This window comes from Diachasmimorpha longicaudata, chromosome 5, assembly GCF_034640455.1.
Source record: "Diachasmimorpha longicaudata isolate KC_UGA_2023 chromosome 5, iyDiaLong2, whole genome shotgun sequence".
In the NCBI taxonomy this organism is placed as follows: domain Eukaryota; kingdom Metazoa; phylum Arthropoda; class Insecta; order Hymenoptera; family Braconidae; genus Diachasmimorpha; species Diachasmimorpha longicaudata.
In genome coordinates, this window is record NC_087229.1 from 5,704,781 (window position 1) to 5,717,106 (window position 12,326).

Consider the following 12,326-nt stretch of genomic DNA (forward strand, 5'->3'; position numbering starts at 1 on the left):
ATCCACGAAAAAGCTACCGTAGTCTGGAGACGAAACGACTGCTAGGCAACTGTTTTCCTATAACTGGGGATAAATAAAGTCGTGTGTGCACTTGTGAGTTTCTAATAAACGTTTTGGCAAAAACTGTGCGATAAGCGACTGCCAACGCAGCAGAAGCTATGAAGGTTCTTCTCGGTGAGTAACTCAAAATACTGCACTTTTTGTTTACAATTAATTAGCCGGCTCATCCGGTGCCTTCTCCCTTGGCATTCGGAGAAAAGGTTTGTTCGTTTATTGGAGCTTTCACGAGTGGTTTTCTTGCAGGTATTTTGTTGCTCACCGTTGGAGCAAATTGTTTGTATTCATCTAATTCAGATGTTGTACAGTTGAATCCTAGTAATTTTGATAAACTTGTGATAAACAGCGATGAAGTGTGGATTGTTGAATTTTTTGCACCTTGGTGTGGACACTGCAAGGCATTGACTCCAGAGTACGATAAAGCAGCTACTGCACTAAAGGTAGGGTAATTCTAGAAGTTGAGTGGCTAACAGACTTTTCCATGTAAATATTACGATTGTTTTTCTCATTCTTCGACTCCACTTTACAAAGAAATCACTGAATGTAGTGTCTAATAAAAATAAATCAATTGATCTGATAACTTGCTTGTTCGTGCAGGGAGTCGTCAAGGTTGGAGCTGTAGATGCTGACGAGCACAAATCTCTCGGCTCCAGGTTTGGAGTTCGAGGTTTTCCGACAATAAAAATTTTCGGAGCGAACAAGAACAAGCCCGAGGACTTCCGTGGTGACAGGGCAGCATCAGGTCTGGTTGACGCAGCACTGAGCGCTGCCAAAGACAAGGTCAAGTTAGCTCTGAATGGCAAGAGGGGCAGTAGCAGCAGTGGAGACTCATCAGAGTCGAGAAGGTCGAAGTCTCGCACCGATGTCATTGAGCTCACCGACGATAACTTCGATAATTTGGTCTTGGAGTCAGATGACATTTGGCTCGTGGAGTTCTTCGCACCCTGGTGTGGACACTGCAAGAATTTGGAGCCAGAATGGGCTTCAGCGGCTACTGCATTGAAGGGAAAAGTCAAGCTCGGAGCACTGGACGCTACCGTTCACCAGGATAAAGCCCGTGAATATGGAATCAGGGGATATCCTACCATCAAGTACTTCGCACCCGGCTCCAAGGGCTCTGATTCAGCTGCTGACTATGATGGTGGTAGAGTATCTTCGGAGATTGTCAATTGGGCACTTGAAAAATGGTCGGTCAATGTACCACCACCGGAGGTTATCCAACTCGTTGGCAAACGTTCGTGGGATGATGCTTGTGATGGAAAGCAAATCTGCGTGGTCTCTGTTTTACCGCATATTCTTGATTGCCAGGCAGATTGTAGAAAAGGCTATATCAGCACTTTACAAAAACTTGCGGACAAATTCAAACAGAAGGACTGGGGGTAAGAATGCAGTTGAGCTACAAGTTATCATTTTTTTAGAAGAATCAGTTCTTGCTTTCCGTTGGAATTTCCTAGCTTCCAACATCAATTGTGAATTAAAAAAAAAATTGCAACATTTACTCAGTCAGTCCATTTTATGACAAATTGTAGATGGTTGTGGGCTGAGGCCGGAGCTCAACCAGATGTAGAGGAAGGCCTGGAGATCGGTGGATTCGGTTACCCAGCGCTGGCCGCTATCAACGCAAAGAAGCTCAAATATTCTCTTATGAGAGGCAGTTTCTCATACGAAGGAATCAATGAATTCCTGAGGGACCTCAGCTACGGCAGAGGTGGTACTGCTCCAGTTAGAGGTGCTGCACTTCCAAAGGTCCTCGAAACAAAAGCATGGGACGGACAGGACGGTGAACCTCCACAGGAGGAAGATATTGATCTCAGTGATGTCGATTTGGACGAGAAAGACGAACTTTAGAGGAGTAAGATTTGTGATGAGAGTTTCAAAGAATGAGTCATTTACCACATCGTCAATTCTCTTCCAGTGCATTTGTAAATCATACCCGTTTTTTTTTTTGTTAAACGTCATTCCTCGTCGATTTTTTATATGAAGAAAGGGGGAGAATTGGAGCTCACCTGATTTTTATTTTTTGAAACATTTTTAATCATAAATAATTATGATGATCGTGTGAACGGACTGTGTAATTTTGCTACAAGTCATAGAGTATGAAAACACACAAATGAAAAATCAGGATGACCTATTATAAAAATAAATACAATAATTTCTACGGTATTGCATGTTTATTTTTATGATTTTATTATTTTGAACATTCAGAGATGGGGTCAAAGGAGTGGAAAAATTTTATAGAACAATATAATGTCTTTGGCAGTATTATAATTTATAATTCATGATGTGCCATGATGTGTATGTTGAAAGTTTAAATTTCTCGTAAGCCTCGGGTTATACCACGTGTAAACTCAACCGAAATCTTTCCATATTTGCCCTCCACCACTGAATGCTCACCTCTTAATAACGTCAGCATAATTTTTAATTTGTTCATCATCGTGAGATGTTGAGGGTTTGCAAACCAGCGATGGATCCCAAATGTTTGAAAATATAATGGAATCTGTGTGTAGAAATGAACAGAATAGGTCGACTTAACGTGAAGATTTTTGAAAAAAAAATCCAACATATCATCCCAAAAGAACTGCGGTTAACGGTCCCGTAGTCAACAGTAGTCGCATTGATGTTGCGTCTTCCACTATAGAGCATTCATAAAATTATTAGTGATATGGTAAAGCTCAGCCAGTCAACTCCACAATTCCACAGACTGCTCATTCATTTCCTAGTCGATGCCCCGAAGCTGAATCAATTATGAATCTGTATTAATTTCGGAATTCGTGATTTCCAACACGCAAATTCATGTTTTTCAGGTAAACTGTCCTTTTATTGAAAATAAATGTTGTAAAAAATACAATGAATTGTCCGTAATTGCCGGCAAATGAATATAAAATATGTTCTCCGGCCCACATGGTCATACCACGTTGGTCAGCTCAATCATGTCGTAATTGCGCTCCTTCTTACAGAGATAGGGATAAAATACGAATGCATAGTAACCAGTCGTGGTGATGATTATGGCTCCAAGAATTATTCCGATTATTCCCCACGCGGATATTACACTACTTCTCCTGATACTCTCGGACGACTGCACGTTTCGTGGCTTCTCTTGAGTACTACCGGGTTGGGTGTTGTAACTGGCCCTTTGGGAACGATCTCGGAAGCTCGACACCCGGGAACGAAGTCCAGCCTCTGTTGACTGGACAACCACTGGAAGTCAATGATCAGGATTAAGAATATTTGCCGAAAATTGCAGGGACTCGAGACAATTGGGATTCTGGTTGGCAATCCTCTTACTACACCGACTCAACATGAATATTTACGCATAAAATGAATTATATGGACGGAATGTGGGTCTCAGCGTGAGGTAATGTGGAATATGGAGATGACACTGAAATTTCGAATAGCTCACTCCAGAATCGAAAGGTATTCCTTTGAAATAATAAATCAGACTACAATTAAATTAATGAGAAGATCACAAGGGTCATAAATTCATTAATTGATTAAATATATTTAATTTTATTCTGATTAATTAGCTACCTTAATTCATAATTGATTTATTGAAATGAGCCCACTATTCCTTATTGCATATTCGCATATGATGAAGCTCTTTCTGTACTTTCTAAAATCATGAAAAAATCTTTTTTTTTCATTTTTGACATAATTATGGAATTCGTGCACTTCAGTTAAATCTTATCATAAATGGATGCACCACATGTGTGTTAAAATTAACCCCCCACCTCTCCGCGATTTGGGTACTCCGAAATAGGCGATTGCTGTTTGAATAATTAACTGGATAATTGAAGATAATAAATTACTTACAGAGGAGAACGAGAGTGAGTAGTCCGATGGCTTTCATCTCCATCAATTATAGTGTGTACTCCCAAAGTGGAGTGATTGAAAAATTTAATTTGGAGTCAGCCGAAGCGACAGACGCTTCTTTTTATTTTGACAGACCCGCTTGGCATCTGCCTCCGGTGCGTGACGATACTATACCATGTGGGGGTCTCCAGTACAGTTTATTGTTATCGGTGATCCCATGACTGGGTCGACATACGTTGAATCAGTTTTGATTGGGATAAGTAAGAAGAAAATCCATCGAGAAGTGAAGTATTTTGTGAGTATTTCATTGAGCCGGAACCCGCTGATTTCAGTTGTAGATATGTAATTATAAAAAAATTATATTAATTAGTTGAATTAGAGACCCTGAGTTCGGAAGATAGTGGTATATATTCTAATTGTAAATTTTATCAATTGAATTTCATTTTTATTCTGCGATCTATCTTCCGAAATCGTCCGGAAAACGTAATTTTTTCAGATTATTCTCCACAGAGATAACTGCTTATTACCTCGATATTCCAATCCAGTTATTCAAACGAAGAGGAATTAATTATGGACGAAATTAGTGTGCGCCCGGCAGTACGGGAAGACTGTAAAGGAATAAGATCTTTAATCCAGGTACCATTATGACCTTTTAATCGTCATAAAATCTCACGAAAAATCTCTGACACATAATTTTCACGGACCATCGAAACGAATTTCTGTGTTTTTCGCAACTGATATTTCATAATGCTGACTAGATACGTGATAAACTATTAGAAGGCATTTTCAATGATTCATTCATTAACAATGGATATTTTCTACTGTAAAACAAAAACCAAAATAGTGTTAGATTAATTTCAAGACGATTTCAATGATTTATTTATTGCAAAAAGCAAAATTGTGTTAAGTCCACAATAAATTTTCAGCAACTCGCAAATTTCGAGGATATGTCGAATGGACCAAAAATTGGGGCGGACAGTGAGTACATATAATCCGATTTAACTCCTTTGAATGACACTTGTAAAGGGTTCTATCCATTCTTCTTCAGCGTTAGAAAAGGACGGATTTGGGCCTCATCCACTTTTCCATTGCGTTGTCGCTGAAAAGAATAGCACATTAATAGGCTATGCTTTATTCTACTTCACTTATTCCACTTGGGTCGGGAAATCTATGTACCTGGAGGACTTGTTCGTGATTCCTGATTGCCGGATGCAAGGAGTTGGCTCTTTACTCTTCGACGCTGTTGCTAAGGTGAAAGCCCATTGGAGACCTTCATCTCGATGGATTGCAATATTTTATTTATTAATTTTAGAAAGCGGTAGATGAGAATTGCGGTCGATTGGATTTTGCGGTATTAAAATGGAACCCCGCGACTAATTTCTACAAACACCGGGGAGCAATTGACATGACGGAAGCGGAAGACTGGCATTACTATCGGTTGGGTTCAGAAGGTTTGAGAGAAAGAGTCAAAAAATAAAATACCTATGGAAATAAAGAATGCGTTTCATTTTTTAAACTCCAAATATTAGTGCTTCAGACCTAATTGACCATTTTACTGATTCTTTCTACAGTTTTGGGTACCATACGCTTGGGAATAATCTCATTTACTCAGAAGTGTACGCAGAGAAAAATTAATGGTAGACGACAACTGTCAATTTAAAAAAAAATTGTTTTCATTTGTCATGGCTTCTTATTAAGAGTGGAAGCAGCTTGACATGCCATAAAAATGGCCAGTGATAACAGAAAATCGATTTCACAAAAAAGGTGGGGAGATTGTGTTTTAGATTCTGATTTTTGGGAGGAATCTGACGAGTTGATGTTCACAATAAAAGAGACACCTGAGTTCGTGTTGAGTGAAGAGGAGAGAAAAGGAATTTTGACTGATCGTTTAATTGAAGGTCGTTTGAACCGTTTAGCCAAATGTCCTCACGATGGGAGTTATGCTTTGACAAAATGTAATTTAAGTCACATGGTAAAATTGATTGATCATCGCATTCTGAACATCTGAAATCTGGAGATAGATACGCGGAAATTCTAAGCAGCTTTAAACAACTGATTTTTCTCGTTATTTTGGCTCACAGGATCTTGTCGATATAACGCAGTTGCAACAATATACATACCTCCAATACTTGAATCTTTCTCACAACAATTTGGGTGACCTATCAGTCCTGGGGAATTGCCCCTACCTGCTGTATCTGGATGCATCCCACAATGACCTGACGTCCCTATCTCTGTTCCCATCTCCTTTATATTTGACTTACCTGGATCTGTCTTACAACAAGATTGACACCATGAATGACATGTCAGAATTTTGGAGCATCGTGTACCTGGATCTTTCGCATAATTCTATTGAAATTATTTCGGGCCTGCAAAAGCTCAGGTATGAACCTGAAAATTCTCAACGTTTCATGCAATAATTTATTTGTTATTTGTCTCATAATAATTTTAACTGTCACATTTTTAACTGTTAAACATGTCCCCAATTTTTGACAATGCCCTCTTCTTCTCAGACATTTGAAGCATTTGAATTTGTCTCACAATATAATCGACTGCGTGCAGAATTTGGACGATCTAAACATTGAAAACTTAAACTTGGAGTTCAATCGTATTACGAAATTCCGATCATCTTCGGGCGAAGGATTGGAGAATCTTCGAAAGCTCCGGACTCTTCTCCTGAATCACAATAAAATTGCTTCTTTATTTTTCCTCCATAACGGTTTCTACTCCCTCCGTATTCTCGACCTGAGGCATAATAAAATAGGGGATCTGCTGAGTGTATCAAACACCAGAGCTTTCCTCTACGAAATAAACCTTCGAGGGAACTCCTGCACCACCTGGCCATACTACAGAGAAGTGCTGTTGCATTCGATACCGACTTTAACTTGGATTGATGAATGTGAGGTCACTATACCCGAACGAGTATCTGCACTGGCTAAATTCAATCCGCCAGTGGATCTCCTATCTTCCAAGGCTCTCAGCAGATTAAACCTTCTGGAGCATTTAATCCCTCCGAGGATCGATGAGAGTGTCGTCCCTTACGATCAGTTTGATCCTGCCCTGATTGTCCTGAGTGGTCCCTCTGCTGTTAAGAAAATACTTCTGGGTCTCCTCATCGCTAAGAGAATGTCCGATAAAGTGAAGTACTGCCGGAGTTATACTACGAGGGAATTTTCAGCTCACCAAGATGAGGTGAAGGCTTACAAGTTCGTGGAGAGAGAGGATTTCAATACCATGGCAAGAAATGGAGAGTTCCTGACCGTTGAGGAGCTTGTTGGGGACAGTTATGGATTTCGTAAGGAAGAAAATTATTACCAGAATCAGAAAACTTTGGCTCATTGAGTGAAAAATTCCACAGATGCTGGAGAAATTGCGGCATTACAAAAGGCAAAAAAAATTGGAATAACCCAAATGGATCTGGGTGCGACAATACAATTGAAGCATCGATACCCAAACGTTAAATTAATCCTAGTAATGACGAAAAATGAGGAAATTCATAGAGAATGGATCAGAGAAAAGTTCAAAATATTCACTTGGATTAAAGATAGCATCGAAAATTTGTTAGCATTAACGATAGGAAGATTGTCAAAGGAAAACCACGTGGAAACCCCCGTTAGCAGAGTAAATTTCATATCCCAGATCATCAGTGAAATTATTCAAGATCTCGATTTGCCAAATTATTGCAATTATGTGCGACCTCAAGGCACCGGAGCCACTGCTATGGACATCATTCTCCAGAGCCGAATGATGTTACGTCCAGTCATTAAGACAACTAAAGAAGTCATCGGAGAGAGACATATTCAGTTTGAGGAAGACAATGGCAGGGGTGGCGTAGTGGAAAATGCTTCCGCGGCTGTCTTTTCAGATTTAAAAGTAGTTCTTGCATCGAAGGAGGGGTTATTAACTGATTATTTGCATTCCTCCCATCCGTCGTCAATTTCAGATAATTCTGGACGAACAGAAGAACATCATCATCGACGACGACGAATCAAAGAAGCAACGGAGAACGAAAAGATTTCTGCATCGTCGCAAAGCTTTCGAAGAAAAAGGAGAAGTGTCAACTGACATGATGTCTGAATCGAGTGATGAGTCGCACTATCGGTTTTTCGATAAGTTCAAACGGACTGATGAGGCAAAATATCTAATGAACTATTACGTGGAGGTGGTGATGAAGTCGAGACAAGTGTACATTGATAAGCACTTACGGGATCCCGGATTCTATTCGCTCACAGTTAATGATCCATTATTCCGATATATGCGGCAATCATTTATGATTTGGTTTATTTCAGGTGTATTCTGACCAATACGAAGAGGCGTTGAGCGCTCTTTTCCAATTTATTAATGCCCAAGTGGACCGAAAATCCGAAAAATGTGAAAATCCTGATATTAAGTATCGAAATGAGGTGATTGTACCGAAAATTATTAGTAACGTCCTCAATGAACTTAACACAAATCTTTTCACGAGAGACATCTGACACCAAAAAATTAATCGCTTCATTTTGAGGGACATAATAAATAAATCGATTATTTGATAAAAAAAAAATCACGGTACAAAATTTATTACGGTAACCTTTATGGTTTTATATGTATCTTAAAAATATTTTCATTTGTATTCAATCCTTATTGCTTTACTAACCAGAGACCGTTTGGTTCGGCAGAATACAAATTGGTGATTAGACTGGATAGCCGAGTCCAATGATCCCCAACTTTAGCACCGGGTTTATTCGAACCCCTTTTCAACTGACTGTAATGTATAAATCCCCACTGGCATATGTATCGCGTTGTAAAAACATATGTTATTATCTATGATCTCCTAAACTGTCAACTACGGGTTGTTGACTATTTTTCAGTAGATAGAGATTATTATAAAAAATATTCATAAAATACACCAGGCACTGGGATGAAAATCTAATTGTCGAAAGACATACCTTGAATATTTATCGAAGGGATACAAAATAATAATAATAGAAATTTTCGAAAACAATTCCCAGTTACCAGTTTCACTCCATTTGCTTCTGATCTTTATGTCGGATAGTTGCTTGGGAACGTTGGCGCTGAATAGGTTGCACCACTGGTTCTTCGTCGTCGAAGGGGTCCTTTCATTAATCACATCTGTGGAAAGAGAATAAAAATTTTAAATAATTTGATGGTTCTCCATTCAAACTTGAGGATTAAAATAATAGAAATAGATTTTTTAAATTATAATGTTGCAGTTATAATAATTACTTGTATAGATTTTTTTCTGAGTTGTCTGGTATTAAGTCTCCAGAATCGTGAATCTTTTGATGTGCGAACAAGTTATATCTCTCAGCGAATCGTTTACCACATAGATCACAACTGAAAGGTTTTTCTCCAGTGTGAACTCTCATATGTCGTTTCAAATGAGATGTGGACAGCAGAAACGCATTGCAAACCTGGAAGATAACATGAACGAGTTAATTCTCCAAGAAACCTTTATTGAATCAGGAAAATACCTAGGAGGTGCAAGAGTCTACTTAGGAGTGTGTAAGAGATGAAATATAATTTTTTTATCCATGATATTGACTTTGAAGACTCCATACTTTGCATAATAAATTCGTACTGACAAAAAGGGTCCTCTCTATGCGCACCACCACGCTGAATTGAAATGAATTCTTTATCGAAAAGACTCACATGGCATTGATGCGATTTCTTTCTCGTATGCGACAGCACGTGCATATTGTACGACGTATGATGAATGAATCTCTTGCCACACAAGTCACACTGGTACGGCATTTCGCCAGTGTGTATTGGTAAATGTCTCGTCAGTGCGCCCTTCTGGGTGAAGCATTTGTCGCAGAAGCTGCATTTGAATGGATTTATGCCATTGTGCATTCCAATGTGTATCTTGAGGGCATGCTTGTGCTTATATGCCTGTCCACATTTTTCGCACATGTACGGACGAACAGACGAGTGGGACGCAACATGGCTCTTCATTTCAGCAGATGTTTTGCATCTTTTATCGCAGATTGGGCAGGAATACTTCAGTGGCTTCTCAAGGGCCTTGGAGAAATCGTTCAGACTTGAGGATTCATTCTTCACTTGTATATCCTGTCCTGGGTGCAACGGGGACTCGAGTATTCTACTGTCCTTTAGAGGTATTTCGTTGCTGCCTTCAACTTTGGGTTCGTTTTTATGGTGGATATTTGGTGTCTCAGGTAAATTGAGCTTTGATTGCCAGTCTTGTAGGTTCTCATCGATTGAACAATTATTTGTACTAGTTATTTGAACAGTCTCATGATTCAACAGCTCAAAATTTTGAACTTGAGGTAACTGGTATATACTATGATTATCAATGGCACTGATTTCGACATTTTCCTCAACTCGAACTTCATCTTTTCTGATATGTCCACTGTCATTTGAAGCGTATGTCTTTAGTATCTCATTCTGAATATTTGTGACTGTGCACTGGGCCTGCTCCAGCATTTGAAATAAATTGTAGCATTGTGAACACAGGTAGGAACTCTGGAGATCAGTTGCTGAGGGACGAATTGTGCCCAGCACAAAACTGGCCAACAGCTCACCGCTTCTTGGTAGTGAGGTGTAAAATATATTTATGGAGGATGATATTTCAAGGGGGCTCCTGCATACCAGGCATATCAACTCCGAGACACCAGCTGTGGTCATCTCGGTCTCAACTTGCATTTGCTTTTTCTCATTACAATTCGAGTTCTCATTCACTACTCATCTCGGTACATGCAAAATATTTTACCTTCAATGAAAGTCTTTGACTAGTTATCTTCAGTCCAGGTCCAATGTCAACTTGGTGGACCTGATAATACGCAGGGAATCGTACATTGGCAGGGTCTGATTGTTGTTCGTACTACTGCTGTGATGAAGAGTTTAGGAGAACTTCAGCGATGATAATTGTCAACACAATTTCAATCAACACTTGTAACAAACGTAAACACTCCCCACCTTTCACATATTACGAATCAGATGTGTGGTGATGGTAATACAGAGCGCAACATTAGCTGCTCGGTTGGTGATGTTAAAAAGAGGGGCACCTGGGAGGTTTAAAAATCGCCGGCGATTAACGGTCTCAAACGTTAGAAACTGTTTTCATGTTCTCAAAATCGAATAATTGATAGTAAAAAATGAATTGGTCATTGGTGGTTTATTCCGGGTCTTTTCCGGTGCCGTAGCACGAACAAATGGAATCGCATTAATTGCTGGTGATTGGTTGTGAAAACCGGGAACAAGGCATCACAATTTTGGTGTTTAAGTCACGTTGACGACGAATTGTGTGATAATTGAGGAAAATTCGCAAGTGATAGTGCAATTAGGGGTTATCCATGGTGCCAAGTGCTTTCATATCGAGCAGTTATCTAGTGATCGGTTGTGGATCATCGATTTACCGTTTAATAAACCATTCTCATGAACATTTTTCCAAAATTCTACCGGAATTTGCGTGTGCAGTAGCCGGCATTGCCGCCATTGGAGCAAGATGTTTATTCAACCTGGGGTATAATCTCCTCTGGAGGGAGTATCGTAAGTTTCTTGCACATTACTATTCATAAAATTTTTCACCAATCCATCTTGTTAAGGAAACAATGGATAACGATATTTCTTTGAGTGCGTTAAGCGTCGATGATGTTGTTCAGGTATTTTCGATAGAATCTCTTGGACGCCAATTTTTCATTTCTTTTATTCTCTCGATGAAGATAAAGAATGAACAAAAGGAGGCCTTCAAGGTCTTTCTAATGATTTTCTTCGCAAGTATCACGGAATATTATTATCTTTATTAGCAATCGATCCCCTGTTGATCGAAGCAGACATGAAGTCCCAATCGAATGAAAGGAACATAATGGATTCCAGCCTATCATTTTTTGGATTTGCAAGTATGGTATATTCCCTCTATCACCGCCACAATTACCAAACCTCAGGAATTATCATTATCTCATCCCTGAGTCTCGCTGAGATAATCTGCTTGCGTGCGGAGATAAAATCACGAAGTCTAGTTCCTGATGATTCATCAAGGAATCATGTGAAAAATCTTGTGTCGATAGTCGATGAATGTCTGACCTGGCTCGGGATCTTGTCTTCATCAATCTTCGGGTACCCAACTCATAAAAAATTACCAATTTATCAGAAAAATGGTTGAACGGTCACTGGTATTCCTAGATGGGTGGTGAAAAACAATTATGCCCGACTAGCGACTATCCCCTACATAATTTCGAACGTAATTTACCGGCCCGAGGGCTTCTACCACGGATGGTCGATCAGAAACTGCTTGATGAATTACATGATGCTGGTTTACATCATCCTCATGACTGAAGCCATCTGCCAGCCATCTTAATATGAGTTGAGCTCAAGTGAAAGTATTTTATGTTTAGGAAAAGGCAAAAACATTCTAATTAATTTTTTTTTAGATTTAATTACTCATTCCATAGCTTCATCTTCAGCTAATAAATTCTATCATTGATTAACCCTTTATCGGATAA

The 12,326-nt window shown here is 39.3% G+C and overlaps 5 protein-coding genes across 5 annotated transcripts; 3 read left to right on the forward strand and 2 right to left on the reverse strand.

Moving 5' to 3' along the window:
- The first annotated feature begins 15 nt into the window (after positions 1-15).
- Positions 16-2,220, forward strand: LOC135162564 (protein disulfide-isomerase A6 homolog). The gene is made up of 4 exons (XM_064121187.1): positions 16-174; positions 304-497; positions 655-1,436; positions 1,587-2,220. The coding sequence occupies exons 1-4, from the start codon at positions 159-161 to the stop codon at positions 1,903-1,905; spliced, it is 1,311 nt and encodes a 436-aa protein (XP_063977257.1). The 5' UTR covers positions 16-158; the 3' UTR covers positions 1,906-2,220.
- Positions 2,221-2,847: 627 nt separating this feature from the next.
- LOC135162572 (uncharacterized) lies at positions 2,848-4,009 on the reverse strand. Its single transcript, XM_064121196.1, has 2 exons — positions 3,868-4,009; positions 2,848-3,255 (listed from the first exon to the last, which is right to left on the reverse strand). The coding sequence occupies exons 1-2, from the start codon at positions 3,908-3,910 to the stop codon at positions 2,963-2,965; spliced, it is 336 nt and encodes a 111-aa protein (XP_063977266.1). The 5' UTR covers positions 3,911-4,009; the 3' UTR covers positions 2,848-2,962.
- A 374-nt stretch (positions 4,010-4,383) lies between these two features.
- Positions 4,384-8,340, forward strand: LOC135162617 (uncharacterized). The gene is given in 11 exon segments (XM_064121267.1): positions 4,384-4,503; positions 4,794-4,845; positions 4,916-5,118; positions 5,180-5,332; positions 5,439-5,444; positions 5,582-5,839; positions 5,949-6,247; positions 6,378-7,159; positions 7,223-7,782; positions 7,784-8,095; positions 8,154-8,340. Coding segments are annotated over 11 exon segments (2,877 nt in total). The 5' UTR covers positions 4,384-4,437; the 3' UTR covers position 8,340.
- A 401-nt stretch (positions 8,341-8,741) lies between these two features.
- On the reverse strand, positions 8,742-10,779 carry LOC135162566 (zinc finger protein 235-like). The gene is made up of 3 exons (XM_064121189.1): positions 9,517-10,779; positions 9,091-9,278; positions 8,742-8,976 (listed from the first exon to the last, which is right to left on the reverse strand). The coding sequence occupies exons 1-3, from the start codon at positions 10,525-10,527 to the stop codon at positions 8,967-8,969; spliced, it is 1,209 nt and encodes a 402-aa protein (XP_063977259.1). The 5' UTR covers positions 10,528-10,779; the 3' UTR covers positions 8,742-8,966.
- A 12-nt stretch (positions 10,780-10,791) lies between these two features.
- Positions 10,792-12,263, forward strand: LOC135162571 (uncharacterized). Its single transcript, XM_064121195.1, has 3 exons — positions 10,792-11,373; positions 11,631-11,940; positions 12,007-12,263. Exons 1-3 carry the CDS (start codon positions 11,178-11,180, stop codon positions 12,179-12,181), a joined length of 681 nt encoding a protein of 226 aa, XP_063977265.1. The 5' UTR covers positions 10,792-11,177; the 3' UTR covers positions 12,182-12,263.
- The last annotated feature ends 63 nt before the right edge of the window (positions 12,264-12,326 follow it).

Bases quoted from the DNA above. Each gene is read 5' to 3' on its own strand.
- LOC135162564 (XM_064121187.1), top strand. The intron at 498-654 runs GTAGGGTAATTC...TTGTTCGTGCAG, and splicing joins AAGCAGCTACTGCACTAAAG to GGAGTCGTCAAGGTTGGAGC. The intron at 1,437-1,586 runs GTAAGAATGCAG...GACAAATTGTAG, and splicing joins TTCAAACAGAAGGACTGGGG to ATGGTTGTGGGCTGAGGCCG.
- LOC135162572 (XM_064121196.1), bottom strand. From the start codon at position 3,910: ATGGAGATGAAAGCCATCGGACTACTCACTCTCGTTCTCCTCT. The intron at 3,256-3,867 runs GTAAGTAATTTA...ATTGACTTCCAG, and splicing joins ACTCACTCTCGTTCTCCTCT to TGGTTGTCCAGTCAACAGAG.
- LOC135162566 (XM_064121189.1), bottom strand. From the start codon at position 10,527: ATGCAAGTTGAGACCGAGATGACCACAGCTGGTGTCTCGGAGTTGATA. The intron at 9,279-9,516 runs GTGAGTCTTTTC...GTTATCTTCCAG, and splicing joins AGAAATCGCATCAATGCCAT to GTTTGCAATGCGTTTCTGCT.
- LOC135162571 (XM_064121195.1), top strand. From the start codon at position 11,178: ATGGTGCCAAGTGCTTTCATATCGAGCAGTTATCTAGTGATCGGTTGT. The intron at 11,374-11,630 runs GTAAGTTTCTTG...TATCTTTATTAG, and splicing joins TCTCCTCTGGAGGGAGTATC to CAATCGATCCCCTGTTGATC. The intron at 11,941-12,006 runs GTACCCAACTCA...TGGTATTCCTAG, and splicing joins TTGTCTTCATCAATCTTCGG to ATGGGTGGTGAAAAACAATT.